The sequence below is a fragment of the Schistocerca americana genome, chromosome X (genome assembly GCF_021461395.2).
Source record: "Schistocerca americana isolate TAMUIC-IGC-003095 chromosome X, iqSchAmer2.1, whole genome shotgun sequence".
Taxonomy (NCBI): Eukaryota; Metazoa; Arthropoda; class Insecta; order Orthoptera; family Acrididae; genus Schistocerca; species Schistocerca americana.
Window position 1 is genome coordinate 91704191 of NC_060130.1, and position 18371 is coordinate 91722561.

Below are 18371 nucleotides of genomic sequence, written 5' to 3' on the forward strand. Positions count from 1 at the left end.
TTAGTAATCGCGAAAGCGTTACAGAGATGATAGATAAACTCCAGTGGAAGACTCTGCAGGAGAGACGCTCAGTAGCTCGGTATGGGCTTTTGTTAAAGTTTCGAGAACATACCTTCACCAAAGAGTCAAGCAGTATATTGCTCCCTCCTACGTATATCTCGCGAAGAGACCATGAGGATGAAATCATAGAGATTAGAGCCCACACAGAAGCATACCAACAATCCTTCTTTCCATGAACAATATGAGACTGGAATAGAAGGGAGAACTGATAGAGGTACTCAGGGTACCCTCCGCCACACACCGTCAGGTGGCTTGCAGAGTATGGATGTAGATGTAAATGTAGACGTAGACGCTAATGTCCACATTTTATCTGCTGTTCGAACATGTCACACAGAAGTCAGGAGATTTTACAGGCAAATCGAGATGTAATAGGGTGGGAGAGTGTTAAAAAAACGAGTCACGTATTCTTCTCGCCCACAATGAACTTCACTGTTGAAACTTCCTGGCAGATTAAAATTGTGTGCCAGACGGAGACTCGAACTTGGGACCTTTGCCTTTCGTGGGCAAGAAGTAAAGCTGTGAGGATGGGGTGTGAGTCGTGCTTGGGTAGCTCAGATGGTAGAGCACTTGCCTGCGAAAGGCAAAGGTCTGGAGTTCGAGTCTCGGTCTGGCACACAATTTTAATCAGCCAGGAAGTTTCATATCAGTGCACACTCTGCTGCAGAGTGAAAATCTCATTCTAGAAACTTCACTGTTGTCAACTTTATGTGCCTGTGTTAGTAATGGCATCTTGCTAGGTGACAAATTCCAAATGTTTATTGTGTGGGGTCCCCGTCACAATATTGTCTTGCTAACTGTTGGGGAGGGACTTTGCATCATTGCCTGCAGCAATTGTTGTCGGGTTTGGAAGCAATTTTGACTCACAAGCCGTGAAACACTTCTCTAGTCCCTCTCAGTCAAGATCTTGTTCCGGCCACAATTCTGATTTCATGTTTTGTGGCCAGTCCACCACATAACACCAACAGATCCAGTAACTTCACACACCATACGGTCATGGGCATGGCCAAACACATTCGGTTCTTTTTATCTCTCTTGCCACATCCTTACATTTACCCATGTTTATGTACAATGTGTGCCTGAAACATAAATGCCTCACTGATTGCTTTTGCCTCATGTTCATGTAAAGGCAGTGCATGTGCTGTTGAGCATGTGACTCGATCACTGCGCCATCTCTAAAGGCTTGACGATTCGTCAGAGTGTGCACACTGGGATGACTAATTGTTTGTCCTGTGATCTTAAATAATTGTGTAAAATTTGTTTGTTAAAGAGTTTATCTGAACCACAAAACTTTCATTTCAGGATTGGAACAGTTCCAGTCAGAACTCGTCTGAAACAACATTTAATGAAATTAAGGTATGTTTGACTTCCTATTGCGAAACTGAATCATTTGCCACTATTATCGCACTAATATGAACACCCAACTAATACGGCTTAGGATCATGTTTAATATTAGAAGCAGTTAAAATCCTCCTGGGGATTAAGTATTTTTCCAATGCAGACTGCAGTAGCTCTATGATATTCACATTTAACTGTTGCGGGTACTAAATAAGACATGTTATTTCATGTTCACACGCATCAAATCAAGCTTCAACCTTTCCAGTCTTGCAAATAGGAGCATTATTATTTTGGGAGATTAAGTTTACTGTGCAGGAACAATATATGTTTCACTGAGTGAACATTGTCATACTAAATTCATGTTTCACAGCTGAAAGGAAGAATGTAAAAGTGGACTTGTCAGACCACATCCTATGTTTACATTGGTCAGTATGCTGTACTCCATGCACCATTAAAGTTTCTGCATTGTATTCTATTGGTCTCCAGTGGGTTTGGCAGAATAGCTCTTCCATAGGTGTTTTATTTATGCAGGTCCTATCATTTGGTTTTCATTGACACTGTCATCTGTAGATATCAGTTAATTTCAGCAATCACTTTCATTGCAGTGGGTTTCTTGGCAGCTCAGGATATTTCCAGTGCACGTTATTGTAGAAGGATACAACAAAATTCAATATCAATGTAATGCAGATAAGTCAGAAAACAAGCTCTGAAAATGCAATGTTTGTACTCGGTGTTTCATACCGTTTTGTCAAATGTGTGGGTCCAGAGGCACCCACAGGTTTTTGTATCAGTAGGGGCAAAATGTTTTCCCCATAAATGTGATTTAGAAATTTTGAAAACTTGTCATCTGTTAATCATTTTCTCCCATTGGTTTGTGCAGTGCACTTTTAGCATCTGGACAATGTTATAAACATAAACAAGCTAACAGTAAAACTATAGTAAAATCTGTTTTTACATTCCCATTTTTTACATTTCCTTGCCATTTACATTATTTTTGGTCGGTATCATTGTAAGTCATATTCTCTCAGTTATTTGTTTTCCTCCCATTAAAAATTTCGTATGGAGAACATTTTCCATATTTTGCACTTTTGAACCATAAGCTTCAGCATTGATTTTTACATCAAGATCTGTGGATTTTACATCGTATTCCTGCTCATGCACAACCTATAGAATAATGCCTAACATAAAACTGTACATTTTATTTCAGAATATAAATAATTTTGGGTTTGAAAAGAACTATTGGTGGCATTTTTAGAGCTCTTTCAAAATGTTTCCTTATTTTATCACCTCTAAACGGCTGTAAATCATCAAAAATGGCATTTCAGTTGGTTTTCCCTTTTGAAGGCAAGTCAAGAAATACAACTTAGTGTGATTAGTTTGTAATAATTTTGCAAAATTCTCATTGAGGAGTTCTTCTACACTCTTATTGTGTTTTGTTACAATATCAACAAAATTACTTGACTTTTCAGCTGCATCTTTATGCCATTTAGAATTAAAATTTTTGAAATTGGTGAATGGATGGCTTATTAATGCATTGTGTTGCCATTTGTTGTACATGGCAGGAAAAACACACACAACTTACTAAGTGCACCTCTAAATGCTTTAGAATGAAACAAACTGTAGATATAATGACAGCCAGTCCAAACAAAATTTTTCCTTTTCACCATCTATGTCATTCATGAAGTTATAGTTTTTGTCTGGTTGCCGGTAGACTGAATAAAATTTTATACTTTAGGGAATTGTCAACCTCTTTTTTTTTCTGATGCAGTTTCCAACACCAGAAAATCTGAGCAGGAGACTACGATCCTTTCCGTCAGAGCACTTAAAACCAGCAGAGGCACTGGCTAGTTCTGTATTTTTTCTGTCAGTACAATTACTCAGATTTTTAATAGATATATTTCAGATCAACTCACCCTTTTCTAGTGATATTTCATCACAGATGTATATTTTTTTAAATCCCTTACTTCCATTTTTGGTTAGCATTCATTTATAAAGTACAAAAAATTTACGAATATCAGTCCTTTTTTTCACTCTATTCAGTATGCGTTGACACCTCACTATACACAAAATTCTAAATAAATCACATTCAGGCATCACTGCTCACTTAAACTCATTGTTGACTATGGAAAAATTGACAGATCTCTTTATTAACTGCTGGCATCACTCTCGCACCGTACTGGTCTGTTGAGGCTGAGACGTTAATCATCAAATGTGGTACTTATTTGCTGTAGTGGTTATTAAATTAATTAAATGAAGGATGTTCTATGACTGCAAATGAGTGCCACATACTGTTAGATTGCATAGCTTAGCAATAGTTCCAATTAGAACAAATTCCTACTTTAGTTGGGAAGTACCGATCAGCAGCCACACCATACAAAGCAACACCCATTCCGCAAATGAAAAGAAGTATAACTCAGTATAATGCTTTAAATTAGTGCCGGACAATTGTTACCAATGATTTGGATTTAAAGGTTGATTTGGTTGATTCTGTTTTGTCATGCAGCTGTTTTGTTACAATGATTGCTTTTTGAGGTTTATGGAGATGTGCACATGTAGTTACGTTGGAACTGGAAGGTTGACTTTTTCTTTCCATAGGAAGGAAAAATTTCTGAGATCGAACTATCACCATGGATATCCTTAATGGAAGAAGTATTTAAGTGCATTAAGGGTGGGAAAGATCCACCACGATTTAATAACAAAATGCTGAGGAAACAGAGATAGTTGTATTTTCACTTAAAAAATGAACACAGAAGTGTTGACAGGCAAAAGTTAGGAATTCCTGGATCTATAACAAAATCGATACATGAAACATACAACTACATCCATCATCATTCATATATACTGTGTTAGCAGGAGATCTTGCTGAGGACCAACGGAAATTCTGGTCCTATGTAAAATCGCTATCAAGTCAAAGACTTCTATCCAGTCATTCCTTGACCAGTCTACAGAGTGCATTCCATAAGTAATACAACCAATTTTTTTCTGATGCGATGGTACACCACAGCTTGTTGTAACCAGCTGGGCTAAGTGGAGGGGGATGTTAGCTTCAAAACGCTCTTTGTCTCATTCGGCTACAAGCTGCCGGAGAGTCAGGACATGCGTTTCCGTCAACCCTGTTTGAGCTTATGTAACATGGCACAATGGATCATCCTGTAGAGCAACGATATGCTATCAAATTTTGCGTTAAACTTGGGAAGTCCACCACTGAAACATTTCCATTACTTCAGCATACCTTTGGAAATGATGCTTGTCCAAATCACAAGTTTTCCGATGGCACAAGTCATTCATGGAGGGCCGAGAGGAGATCACCGACGAACCTCTCAGTGGACGGCCATCAACTGCACGAGTCGACGAAAATGTGACGCATGTGCACAATTGTTTGAACTCTGACAGATGGCTGAGCCTTCAATTAATAGCACAAATTCTAAACATGTCAAAAACAACCATTTTCTGCATTGTGACCGAAGATTTGAACATGAGAAAGGTGTGTGCCAAACTCATCCCAAAAGTGTTGACCGACGAACACAAGCACATGCAAGTGCTTCGGTGCCAAGAAATGTTGGAAATGTGTGAAAATGATCCTCATTTTTTAAACTCAGTTATCACTGGTAATGAGTCGTGGATTTTTAAGTACGACCCTGAGACAAAAAGGCAGAATTCAGAGTGGCACACCCCATCGTTGTCCCGTCCCAAGAAGGCACTCATGAGTAAGTCCAGGATCAAAACCATACTGATTGTCTTCTTTGACGTCAGAGGCATTGTCCACCACAAATTCGTACCTACCGAGACTACAGTGAACTCAGCTTTCTACTTGGAAGTGCTCAAAAGACTGAAAAGGAGGGTCTCGCACTGCCGAAGCTATATCAAGGACACGTGGAAAGTTCACCACGAGAATGCAAGTCACAGAGCCTTTATTGTCAACGACTTCCTGGCCAGGACCAAGACCCCATTGGTTCCCCAGCCTCCCTACTGTCCTGACCTGGCTCCCACTGACATTTTTTTGTTTCCTTGGTTAAAAGGAGTCATGAAAGGAAACATTGGGACACGATTGAAAGCATCCAGGCGCATGTTACATCAGCTCTAAAGGACATTCCAGAAAAGGCATTCCAGGATGCCTTGCAGGCATGGAAACACCGCATCCAGAAGTGTATCAATGCAAGAGAGTGCTATTTTGAAAATTTTTGATTATTTGTACGAATATATTCAGTGAATGATTTTTATGTATTTGGTCACATTACTTATGGAATGCACCTTGTATGTGGCAAAAGAAGACAACAAAAGGAAAGCTGAAGTTTCAGATTTTGCATTAAAAATCCACACAGGAGGATCATGTAGATACACCGTTATTTGACGATTGCAAAGATGATAGTATTGAGTACATAAAAATAGGAATGCCGTATTGACCCCTTACCTACCTCACATTTATTGTGAATCTCTTGCTCAGTGCAAAGTTCCAAACGAGTGGACATAAGCACAGGTGACTCCTGTGTAAAAGTAGTGTGAAAGATTGGATCCGCAAAACTACAGACCAATATCCTTAAAAACTTTGGTTTGCTGCAGAATTCTTGAGCGTATTATAAGATTGCATCAAGCTTCCATCCACAAATCAGCAAGGATCAAGAAAGTATTACTCATCTGTGGTTCAGCTTGCCCTTTTCTCACACAATTTCCAGGAACCATGGATGAAGGGTAACATGCTGATTCCATATTCCTAGATTTCCAGGATGTGTTTGACACAATGACGTATTGTAGACTATTAACAAAGGCCTGAGTGTATGGAACAGGTTCTCAGATCTGTGAGTGGCTTGAAGACTTTGTAAGTAATGGAACCTAAGATGATGTCTTGGATAGTGAGTGTTCATCAGAGACAAGGGTACAATCCTGAGTGCCCCAAAGAAGTGTGGTACGACTGCTGTTATTCTCTATATACATAGATGTCTGACAGGCGGGGTAAGCAAGCGGTCTGCAGCTGTTTGCTGGTGATTCTGTGATGTATGGGAAGGTGTAGTCTTTGGCTGACTGTAGGAGAATACAAGATGACTTAGACAAATATGTAGTTGGTGTAGCAGCAGCAGAAGTGTGCTGCTTGATACAGTCAAATCAAATAAATATGTAGGTATAACAATGCAGAGCAATATGAAATGGAATGAGCACGTAATTCAGTATATGAAATGGAATGGGCACGTAATTCAGTAGTAGGGAAGGCAAATGATCAGCTTCGGTTTATTGGGACAATTTTATGAAAGTGTATCTCATTTATGAAGGAGAATTTGTACATGACACTAGTTCATCCCATTTTTGAGTACCGTTACAGTGTCTGAAACATCCACCATGACAGATTGAAGGAAGACATCAAAGAAATTTAGGAGCTGCTAGATTTGTTACTGGTAGGTTCGATCAACAAGCTTGTACTACAGAGGTGCTTCATGAACTCAAGTGGGAATCCCTGGAGGGAGGATGACATTTTCTTCATGAAACAATATTCAGGAAATTTAGAGAACCAGCTTTGTGACTGACTGCAAAATGATTCTACTTCTGCAATGTATATCTCATGTAGGAATCCAAAGGATAAGATAAGAGAAATTAGGGCTCATAAGGAGATGTAATTTTTCCCCTCACTCCATTTGTGAGTGGAACAGAAAAGACAATGACTAGTAGTGGTATAAGGTGCCCCCTGTCATACAACATATGGTGGGCTGTGTATTGGAAGCACTGCACCAAATATCTATGAAAAGGACACGTGCAAAATTGTTTTTGGGGATGGCGATCTTTGTGCTTGGTTCCTATTTGAGCTAGGAACATGGGATAAAAAGTTTTTGATTTAACCCAGACCAGCAGCCATTTGTACAGCCATTCGAATATCTGTCTCACAGTACCTAAGTTACAGTATATTAAACAACATTTGAACAGCAAAAGCGAAGTTGGCGCCTAGGCAAATTGTGCCAATCAATTACTTCGTTTTCCAAAAGATTTTAATTGTGCTGAAATTAATGTTCAGCTAATAGCACCATTTTTGTGTGCACCATTCCGATTTTTTTTTACAGAAACGGTCACCCTCATTCAGATTTTATGTGCAAGAAACAGTCACCCTTAAATAACTCTGGACTAGAGCAGTTCAGATTTGGTCCACTGGTTATTGGATATTGCTATAAGATAAGTTTTAACTGTTTGAAAAAGTCTTGCTTTGTTTGGATTTTACATGCCAAAAAGCAAGTTTTTCTGGGAGGTTTTTTAAGTACACCGCTTCTATACTTTAAATTTTTACTAATTTGTTCACACTACTCATGGGGGTAGATAAATGGATAAAGTATCTGTGGGGTCTTGCTCACTCGTCTTATATATGGTGTGTAAAGGATGCTGCGTTCTTGGAATGCTATATAACAATTCAAGCAAATAACATTAATAGTTTTATTCCAATAAAGCAGATTTGACAGTACTTAACTTGAATGTACTACATGTTGTCGCAAGTGGTGGGTGACAGCAATATAATTGAGAGTCCTTGGTTATATGAAATGCTCCTGCATGTTTGACACACAGCTTGTGGATCACTAATAACTGTTCTCTTAGCAGTCTCTGGTAGGCTGTGCTAATACTCTGTGAATCTGTCGACTAATGTCCAGCCGAGGCTGGCAGGAGCGGCGCTTATATTCACTTCTTGCAGAGGTCGCTGCTGTCGTGGTGTGGTCCTTGTCAGCAGGCTATTGGCTGACATCGCCTCACTGCCTTCTTTGGTCTTCCATTCTTCCTCTTTGTTCCAGTGCTTGTGGTTAGGCCAGAAGATTTCTCCCCCTCAAAACGACGGACCATCATTGTGTAGGGAGTGCGACCACGGCAATGGATGCAGGAGTGTGGGTGCAACATCAGGCCGGAGGCTGTGGCTGCAGGGGACATAAAGCATCTGGCCGTACCCTGCCATCCGGTGTGCGCTCTGGTGGAAACGCCCCCCGGAAAACGACCAGAAGGGTATGCATCCACCTCCTGCTGCCATGAACCAGATGAAGAAGGTGGCGACTGCTGCAGTGTGTGCGTGTTCAGCTCGCATCAGTAGGATGAGAGGAAGCAGAGGAGGTGAAAGCTCCGTCTCCATGACGTCGTCCCACTATGTCGTGATTGCACCTCTCTCTCGGCTGCTGTAGCTGCACTGCACTCAGGACCCCTGAATCTGGGGGAAGAGAGACTGAAAGATCATTGTGTACATGACAGAGGCGAAGCTGATTTTGATGGCGGTGCTGCAAACCAACTGGACCTGAAAGAAGATACATGCAAGTGCCAAGTCAACAGATGATCTTGCCTCACCTCCACTGTTTGCTGCTACTAAAAACCCCGTAAAAGACAATATCATGCAGTGCAAAGCGATACTTGCAGCCTTCCTTTGCCGCCGGATGCTGAGGAGGGTGGAGCAGTGTCCGATGGTGGCAGCCGTGAAGCAATTCCACTGGAGATGGTCCATCTCATGGGTGTGAACGATATGACGCGAGATGCAGTTGCAGTGCTTGATCCCAGGTGTGTGCGGAGCGAAGTTTGGCTATCTGCTGCTTGAAGGTTCTGACAGAATGTTCCACTTTGCTGTTTGACTGTAGATGGAATGGTGCTCTAGTTAGACGCTGTATGCCATTGCGTTCACAGAATGTTTCAAATTCATTTGATGTGAACTGAGGGCCGTTGTCTGACACTATTATTTCAGGTAAACCTTCTAGGCAAAAAATCGATGACAACACCTAAATTGTGCTATGTGACGTCGAGTTCATTGGCACAGCAAAAGGAAACTTGCTATATGAGTCAACCACAATCAACCAATGAGTATTCCAAAAAGGTCCCGCAAAGTCTGTGTGCACACATTGCCATGGCGATTGCGATTGAGGCCAAGTAGAGAATTTTTGTGGCGGAGCGGACTGATTTTCTGCACGTGCGTGACACTGTGATGTCGTCTGTTCTATTTGGGCGTCCATATCCTGCCAAGTACAGTGTCGACGTGCTAACTGTTTCGTATGAACAATCCCCCAGTGTCCTTGGCGAAGTTGATTTGATTTGATTTGATTTGATTTTGACAGGGAAGCTAAAACAGCTTAAGTCTAACCCGCCACTGCCCGCACCGAAACCGAGTTTATTGTGCGGTATTGCTCCCTGTATATCTAGTAAAGCCAACCAATGCCCTTAAATAGTGCAAGGAGTCCCTTTACCAGTTTTTTGTTAGACAGTATTTCTTCAGGTCTAGTTGTCCTGAAGATTCTGTATCTTTTGCTCTCTAGTGCCATGCATTCAAAGATTAGGTGTGATGCAGTTTCTTCACCCTCATCACAGATCCTACATTTAGGGTCTTCTTCCATTATACTCATTGTGTGTAGGTGTTTTTTGAAATTCCCATGGCAAGTCATCAGTCCAGTCATGAGTTTGACCTCTTTCCTGTTCAATTCCAGGATTACAGAGCTTCTTTTAAAACATGGCGTGGGCATCATTACCTTACCATGTTTTTGTTTATGGACCTTGGTCCAATATTCTATTTGCTGTTTCCTGAGTCAGTTCCGTATTTCTAGTTTGATCATAGCCTTGGTGATTTTCAGGACAGGTTCCGGTTCAATAAATGGACTCATTGCCTCTATCCTGGCCAATCTGTTGACTTGTTCATTGCCACAGATCCCTTAAAGGCCAGGGACCCACACTAGGTTTACCCTATTGCTTCCCCCTACCTCCACCAGAGCCCTGTGGCATTCTGCAACAATCTTAGATCTTGTTGCAGGAGCTGCCAGTGATTTCAGGGTTGCCTGACTGTCTGAATAGATGCAGATTCTACGGTCATTGTAGCACCTGTGCATATTCTCCTCCACACATGCCCTGATTGCAGTAATTCCAGCTTGGAATACAGAGGCCAGTTTTCCTAGAGAGATGATGCCCTCCAGTTTTGGATGAACCTCCTATACTCCTGCCCCAACACCTTGGTCTGATTTTGACCCATCGGTGAACCAAACAATGTCCCCATATGGTGTCAAACTGTTTTTTCCCACTGCTCCCTGCTTCCAGTTTTTATATTGTAAGGCTTGTTGAAGCAGCTGGGAGTTATTATATAGTCAGCAGGCATTTCCCCAGCCATTCCTATGTTTACCTCACTCACTATGTTAGTGTGTGAATCTGGATATCCCAATGAGATCCAGTTTTTGCCAGTTTTAAGTGTGTATGCCCCAGTTCCTGCCTCCATCTTGACCCAAAGGTGTAGTGGAGGCATGTCCAGCATGGCTTCCATCCCAGCAGTTGGTGTGCAGGTAATTCTGCCTGTTATGGCTCAGCAGGCCAATCTATGCACCTTAGCAAGCTCCTTAGCTGCAACCTGCTCTTCCACCGCACTACAGCCCCATAGGAAATCCTAAGTCTAACCACTGTGGTGTATATCTAGTGCATACCTCTGGGGCTTAGGCCCCAGTTTTTACCAGAAGCCCTTCTGGTACTCACTAGAGTACTTTTTGACTTGGAGCAGATACTCTTAATGTGAGGGGTCCACGTTAGTTTATCATCTAAGGTTACCCCTAGATATTTCACTATTCCCTGCACAGGTAGAGTTTCATCGAAGAGTTTTATATTCCAACTTGAGTGTTGGATTTGCCTCTTGGTAAATGGTACCACAACAGTCTTCTTAGGATTAACCCTCAGATCCTGTTTAATGCACCAATTTTGCACCATGTCCAATCATCCTTGTGCCATATTTCTAACTGTCAGTAAATTTGCCAAGTATTACTATGACAAAGTCATCTGTGTAACCTTGACAGAAGCATTGTCTGGAATGTTGGTTTGAATGTAGAGGGGCCCTAATTAGCCTCCTCTCCCCAGTGTATACATTAACCAGTTTTTCCAATGTTCTGAGAATGGAAGAGGACAGACTGATTGGTCTCATATCCTTGGCCTTGCTATGATAAATTCTCTCTGGCTTTGGAATTAAGACAACCTTCATTGCCCCCCTCAATGAGGTCATTCACCACTAGATTCCACAATAAAGGGGACAGAACTACTCCTTGTGAGCAGCCTCTAGTAGTGTTAAATACCATCTTTTCATTCACCACGGTGGCCTCTACCTTCCTTCCACTAAGCATGGCCCTGGTCCACCTACATATAGTGGTCCCTCGGTCATGCACCTCTGCTGCCCTTACCATGGAATCGAAGGTCGTGTTATTGAAGGCCCCCTTGATATCCAGGAAGATGCAGAGGGCTATTTCTTGGAAGTGAAGTGCTTTCCACACCCTCCCAGTGAGTTGGTGGAGAGCTGTCTCACATGATTTACCTGGTTGATATGCATGTTAGTTTGAATGTAGAGGGACCCTAATTAGCCTCCTCTCCCCAACGTATACATTAACCAGTTTTTCCAGGGTTTTGAGAATGGAAGAGGACAGGCTGATTGGTCTCATATCCTTGGCCTTGCTATGATAAATTCTCCCTAGCTTTGGAATTAAGACAACCTTCACTGCCCTCCAAACATTAGGAATGATTCCTACTGCTAGTCTAACCCTGAATAACCTGCATAGGACTCTCATGAGATTCTCTCCTGCCTGTTGCAGGAGAGCTGGAAAAATTCCATCTGGGCCAGGTGACTTGAATGGTTGGAATGTTCCCACTGCCCATTGGATTTTATTAAAGTCCACACATTCCTTGGCTGATTCCCAGTCCTCTCTTCGAGTGCCTGAGAACCATTGTCTCTCCGGGATCACATTCTGGTCTGTGTTGTCTGGCAGAGCATATTGAGGAAAGTGAGTTTTGAGGAGCAGTTCCAACATCTCATGTGCTGTCTTTGAATATTCCCCATTGATTGGTACTCTTGTGAGGATTCAGTGAAGTCTGGCTTGAGCAGCCGTGCTCTCCACTTCCTCACAGTATGCCTTCCAGGGTGTCTTCTTTGCTTGTCTGATTGCAAGGTTGTAGTTGACAAGGGTCTCACGATATTTAGCCCATTGTCCTTCACGTCTTGCAGTCTTAAACAGTCTCGTACCTGTTTTCTTTGAATTTCCAAGTTATTAATTCACCAAGACACACTCCTATTTGTGCACTTCTTTATGATTGTGCAGTTGTCCTGATATGAGGTCACTATGGTGTAGGTAACAGCCTCTGCTACTTCCTCAAACTCTACTGGATTCCTTATCGAGGTTTTAATTTCGGATAAGCCTAAGCCAAGGTCCCTCCTATTTGCCTCCCAGTCAGTTTTCCTGGGATTCGTATAGGTCATGGTCTGTCTGATTCCCATTTCAACCTTGAATTTAATATACATGTGGCCCGATGGGGATGGCTCCAATACCACATGCCATTGTTTGACATAGCTGCCCATCATCATGGAACCTAAAGTTATGTCAATTACTTCTTCCCTTCTGCTATTCCTGACTGTAGGTTCACTGCTCCTATTCAGGACCTCCAAGTTGTTAGCTAAAAGAAATTCAAGAAGGTACTCACCTCTACTGTCGGTGTCCTTGCTGCCCCACACTAGGTTGTGGCCATTGGCGTCGCATCCCACCGGCAGTTGCTCACCTCGCCGATGGCAAGTCTCTACCAGTCTCCTCACTTCCAAAGGAGGAGGAGAGCTGTCTTCGTAAGGAAGGTATGCTGAGGCCAAAATAATTTCCCTTGTGAAACCTTCCTCACATTGCTGCATTGTAATGGTCACTAGATCCCTGGAGTGGAAATCCATCATTGGCATGAAAGAAATGCCATTTCTTACATAGATGCATGTTCTGGAGTTTCTTAGATCTCTAGCATAAATCAGCTTACCTCCAGTGCCACTGAGGCCCGATACACCCCCTTTATATAAGTAGGGTTCTTGTATCAGGGCCACGTCTACAACCTGTCCCCCCCAGGCAGTGGCTCAGGGCAGCAGAGGCCCCTTTACTGTGCTGCAGATTAATCTGCAGCACCCCCAGTCTCTGTCTTGTTGCCATTATTGCCCTTGAGATCATTGAGAACCCTGATGGTGACCTGCGAGAATCCTAAAAACAATTTCAGGTCTTGCTCTCGCATCACGTTCAGGGACTTCTCGCCGACCTCCACCACCAGGGTTCGTCCTTCCGGTACAACCTTCTGGTTGATCACTCTCCATTCTTCTATCGATACTTTTGGGTTCTGAGCCCCTATTTCCTCGAACAGAGTCTTAGGAGAGAGATCCTTAAAGATCTTTGGTACCCCTATTGATACCTTTGTGGTCTTAAGAAGTTCCGCTGCTGTCTTGACCAGCAGCTTCGCCTCATCCCACGGGGATATCATGGGCACCTTGTCCTTAAGCCATTCCACTGTGAACACCCTCTCACAGACAAAAATGAGGGCACCATGATCTAGATAGAACCTCCTGAAATTGGGTCCTGGACCAGTGTCCCCCCCCCCCCCCCCCCAATCTTTTCAAAGAGGGCCATCTGTACAGAGTCGTCCTGCTGCGAGGTGATGGCCACCAGTGGATAGCCTTCCTGGATAACTGTCATCTTAGAAACTGAGACTGCAGTACTATAGGTCTGTTTCCCTATTTCTTGCCTTGTTTTTTTCTGGGCTCGCTTATCCAGGGAGGAGGGAGTCTTAGATTCCTCCCTTATCCTCTTGCTGCCTGTCTTCGACGTTGTGGTGATGTGTGTATCCCCTTCAACCGGAGACAGTTTTTTCTTGGGGGTCTTAGGCTCAAGTCCCTTTAATTCTCTCTACTTGTCTTTAGGAAGCCATTCTTTCTTTTCCTTTTTCCTCTGTTCCCTGAGTAGTTTCCTCGTATGACCCCCAGACAAGGCTTTAATCCTGATCTGGTCCAACTTCTTGGTTACAGTTCCCACTTCTGGCGCAGGTCTAGACCCTGATTCAGTAGTGAGTGGTCCTGACCCCGATGTTTGGGTGTCTGAAGTCTCAGTTTTCCCCTCGGTTTGTTTTTCTTTATTTTCTTTAATCATGTCCTTATTGGTCCCACAAGATTTGGGGATCTACATGGTCCACTCCACGAACACCCCGCACAGTGTAAGGCTACTTACTCAGGGAGGTCACCCGGTATCCCTGAGGCTCCGTGTGCAACACATCTTCCCATGTGCCACACCCCTCGACATGGATCGCATCACACCTTGGGTTGGGAAAGCGAATTGGGTAGCACTAGGAGTGGATAGGGAAGACGGGACGTTGTGGGACACTCTTAGTCTGATCCATTGGTTGAGGCCTTTCCGGCAGTAGGTCCTCCACCTTCAGCATAGCTCTCAGCTTCACGCGGATACGCAAGCCTCTCCACCTGCATGGACAGTGCTTCGTCAAGGTAGTGTCCCCCGGAGAGGTTGGTGAAGTAACTGCAACACTTCTTTTTGCAAAGCTTTAGGGATCAACACACATGACTGTCCACTGTCATTTTGAATGAGAATCACACTGTTCTGTACAGTGGGGCTATGCCAACATGCAAAGTATTGGCGCACAACAGAGTTCTTTATGGTATTCAATGAGTGAGGCCAAGATGTGTGAATGTATGTTAGCCAAATGTTCAACTCTGAATCAGCTTCCGTGGCCTGTGCAATTTTCCTGTAGTTCAGTGGAAAACACTGAAGCAATTCAGAATCCTGAGCATCGATGTGACAACAAGATGCAGCAGAAGTGTCAAAGTCTGTATCAGGGCCAATCAGAAGATGTGAAAGTGCATCCGAATTACCATGTTGAGCCGTTGGATGATACACAGTCTCATACTGCTATTGAGACAACAACAAAGTCCATCTTTGCAATTTTTGGGCAGTTCATACAGGAACCGGTTTTGATGGATGAAATAATGACTGCAAAGGCAGTAGAATTTTCTGCAATACAAATAGTGGTGGAATTTGGTGACACAATACACAACCTCCCCCCCCCCTCCCCCTCCCCATTGGTCTGGGGGGTTAGAATCGGCCCGAGGTATTACTGCATGTCGTAAGAGGTGACTAAAAGGAGGCTCACACGTTTTGGCCTTTATGTGATGGTCCCCTGTAGGGTTTGACCTCTATTTTTCAAAATTTTCCAGAAGAGCTAGTCCATTGGGGTAGGGCGCCTTACATGGTGCATCATGTCCAACGTGCATTGAGATCTTTAGTCCACTTTCTCGTCGTTGCATTTCAGTCCCTCTCATTCTCCATCTCTTGGGCAAGGACACATTCCTGGGTGCGTTTTCCACCATACACTATGCAGTGTTGCTATCTGCGTCGACGATGACTATGGACTTTTTTGCACCTGATATCCAGCACGGTAGCCAGTCCGTTGTGGTGGGGCTGTCATGTACCCTGTTGGTTGTAGCGCCCTGACCACACAGGGGTCAGTCACGAATGTTACTCGCTTGTGACAAGCTGGGGGATGTTTCTGTAACCATCACGCCCCATAAGAGCTTAAATATGGTCGAGGGTATCATATATCACAGGGACCTTCGTTTGCAGTCTGATGATGAGCTGCATGCCAATTTAGAGCGGCGAGGTGTACATTTCGTCCAGCATGTCCACCGGGGTCCGAGGGATAATCAGGTTGCCACCGGTGCCTTCATCTTGGCCTTCGAGGGTGATACATTGCCCAAGAATGTCAAGGTGATGGTCTACCGCTGTGATGTAAAGCCCTATATCCCTCCCCCGATGTGGTGCCTTAAGTGCTGGAAGTTCAGCCATATGTCTTCCCGCTGTACTTCCAGTGTCACATGTCGAGATTGCGGATGCTCATCACATCCCAATACTCCATGTGCTCCACCTCCCATCTGTGTCAACCATGGAGAGCACCATTCACCTTGCTCGCCAGACTGCAGGATTCTCCAGAAAGAAAGGAAAATCATGGAGTTCAAGACCCTGGAATGACTGACATACACTTAGGCGAAGAGAAAATTTGATCGCCTGCATCCTGTACGTATGACATTATCTTATGCCGCCACTGCAACAGTTCTGGTACCATCAGCTCCACCAACCCCAGTCACCTCTCAGAGCTGGAAGACTACACCTGCCTCCTTGATGGTGAGGGGCATTTCCCTCTCTGTTGCTCCTGCACCATCTACTTTGGGAGCAACACCTCCCCAACCACCGGGGATGCCCGTCCTCACTTCTAAGCCAGAGAAGCATAGGTCTTCTTTGGCTTCTCTCGCTGGGAAGGGGTCCCTTGGGTCCCTCCCTTCCCAGGTTTCTGCTAGTGGGAAAGAAGATACCTGCCAGTGACTGAAGAGCTCAGAAGCGGCTGGTCATAGGGCTTCACGCTCATCCTCAGTCCCGGAGACTGAGCCAGTGAAGTCCTTCCAACCAGGGGAACCCAAGGAGCAGCAAGAGCAATCCAAAAGGAAGACCCCTAAGACCAAGGAAATTGCAGTGGCACCCATACCACCATTACCTACAATCTCTGTGTCTGAGGATGGGGTGGAGATTCTGGCGTCCGCTGAGGACCTAGATCTCGCCAGACCCTCACACACATTAGATATAGACTGCTCAGGCAGTAAGTCGGTGGCAGCAGGTGACTCTGAGGCGTAAACTGCCTCATTGAATGTTCCATGTCTTCCCAGTCTCACAACAACGTCATCCTCCAGTGAAATTGCAGTGATTTTTTTCCATTGCCAGACTGAGCTACGGCAACTGTTAAGCTTTACACCTGCAATCTGCATTGCCCTCCAGGAAACCTGGTTCCCGGCAATGTGGACCCCTGCCTTCCATGGCTAATAAGGGATATTACAGGAACCGTAATGACTATAATCAAGTGTCAGGTGGAGTTTGTGTTTATGTCCTAAACTCAGTCTATAGTGAACCTGTGCTCCTTCAAACCCCTCTTGAAGCTTTGGCTGTCAGAATAAGGATGACAGAAAATAACTGTCTGCAATGAAATCTCCCTCCAGATGGTGCAGTACCCCTGACTGTATTAGATGCACTGATTGATCAACTCCCTAAACCTTTCCTACTTTCGGGAGATTTAAATGCCCATAACCCCTTGTGGGGTGGCACTGTGCTTACTGGCCAAAGCAGAGATGTCGAAATTTTACTGTTTCAGTTTGACCTCTGCCTCTTAAATACTGGGGCCGCCACACTTTTTAGTGTGACTCAAGGTGGTTACTCGACCATTGATTTATCAATTTGCAGCCCGAGACTTCTGCCATCTATCCACTGGAGAGCACATCATGACCTGTGTGGTAGTGACCACTTGACCATCTTCCTGTCACTGCCCCAGCATCAGGCCTACGGATATCTGCCGAGATGGGCTTTAAACAAGGTGGACTGGGAAACTTTCACCTCTGCAGTCACCGTTGAATCTCCCCCACACAGTAACATTGATGTGATGGTTGAGCAGGTAACTACAACAATTGTTTCTGTGGCAGAAAACGCGATCCCTTACTCTTTAGGGTGCCCAAGGCGTAAGGCAGTCCCTTGGTGGTCGCCGGAAGTCGCTGAAGCAATTAAGGGGTGTCGGTGAGCTCTACTGCGGCATAAGCGGCACCCTTCCCTGGAGCACCTCATAGCCTTTAAACGGCTCTGTGCCCGCGTTCACCAACTTATCAGACGATGGAAGAAGGAGTGTTGGGAGAGATAAATCTCGACCATTGGGTGTCATACGTCACCTTCCCAAGTCTGGGCAAAGATCAAACGTCTTTTTGCATACCAGATCCCAACAGGTGTTCCCGATGTTACCATAAATGGCGTGTTATCTACCGACGCAAACGCTGTTACCGAGCACTTAATTGAGCACTTTGCTCGAGCCTCTGCATTGGAGAATTAACCCCCAGCCTTTTGCACTCTCAAATGGCAGCTGGAAGGGAACGTCCTCTCATTTACTACAAGCCACAGTGAATCCTATAATGCTCCATTTACAGAGTGGGAGCTCCAATGCCCTTGCACATTGCCCTGTCACAGCTCCTGGGTCTGATTGGATCCACAGCTAGATGATTAAACATCTCTCATCTGACTAAAGCGACATCTCCTCGTCATCTTCAACTGGATCTGGTGCGATGGTGTCTTTCCATCACAATGGCGGGAGAGCACCATCATTCCGGTGCTCAAACCCGGTGAAAACCTGCTTGATGTGGA

General features: G+C 44.2%; 1 protein-coding gene across 2 annotated transcripts in view; it reads left to right on the forward strand.

Moving 5' to 3' along the window:
- LOC124554889 (zinc finger CCCH-type with G patch domain-containing protein) overlaps window positions 1–18371 on the forward strand; it is a 172215-nt gene that overhangs the window by 28568 nt on the left and 125276 nt on the right. Inside the window, exon 3 of one of the 2 annotated variants that reach the window (XM_047128565.1) lies at window positions 1360–1413. The exons of the other annotated variant lie outside the window; for it this stretch is intronic. Within the exon in view, the coding sequence (XP_046984521.1) occupies window positions 1360–1413 (54 nt within the window). The remainder of the gene's footprint in view (window positions 1–1359; window positions 1414–18371) is intronic. 2 annotated transcript variants of the gene reach the window in all.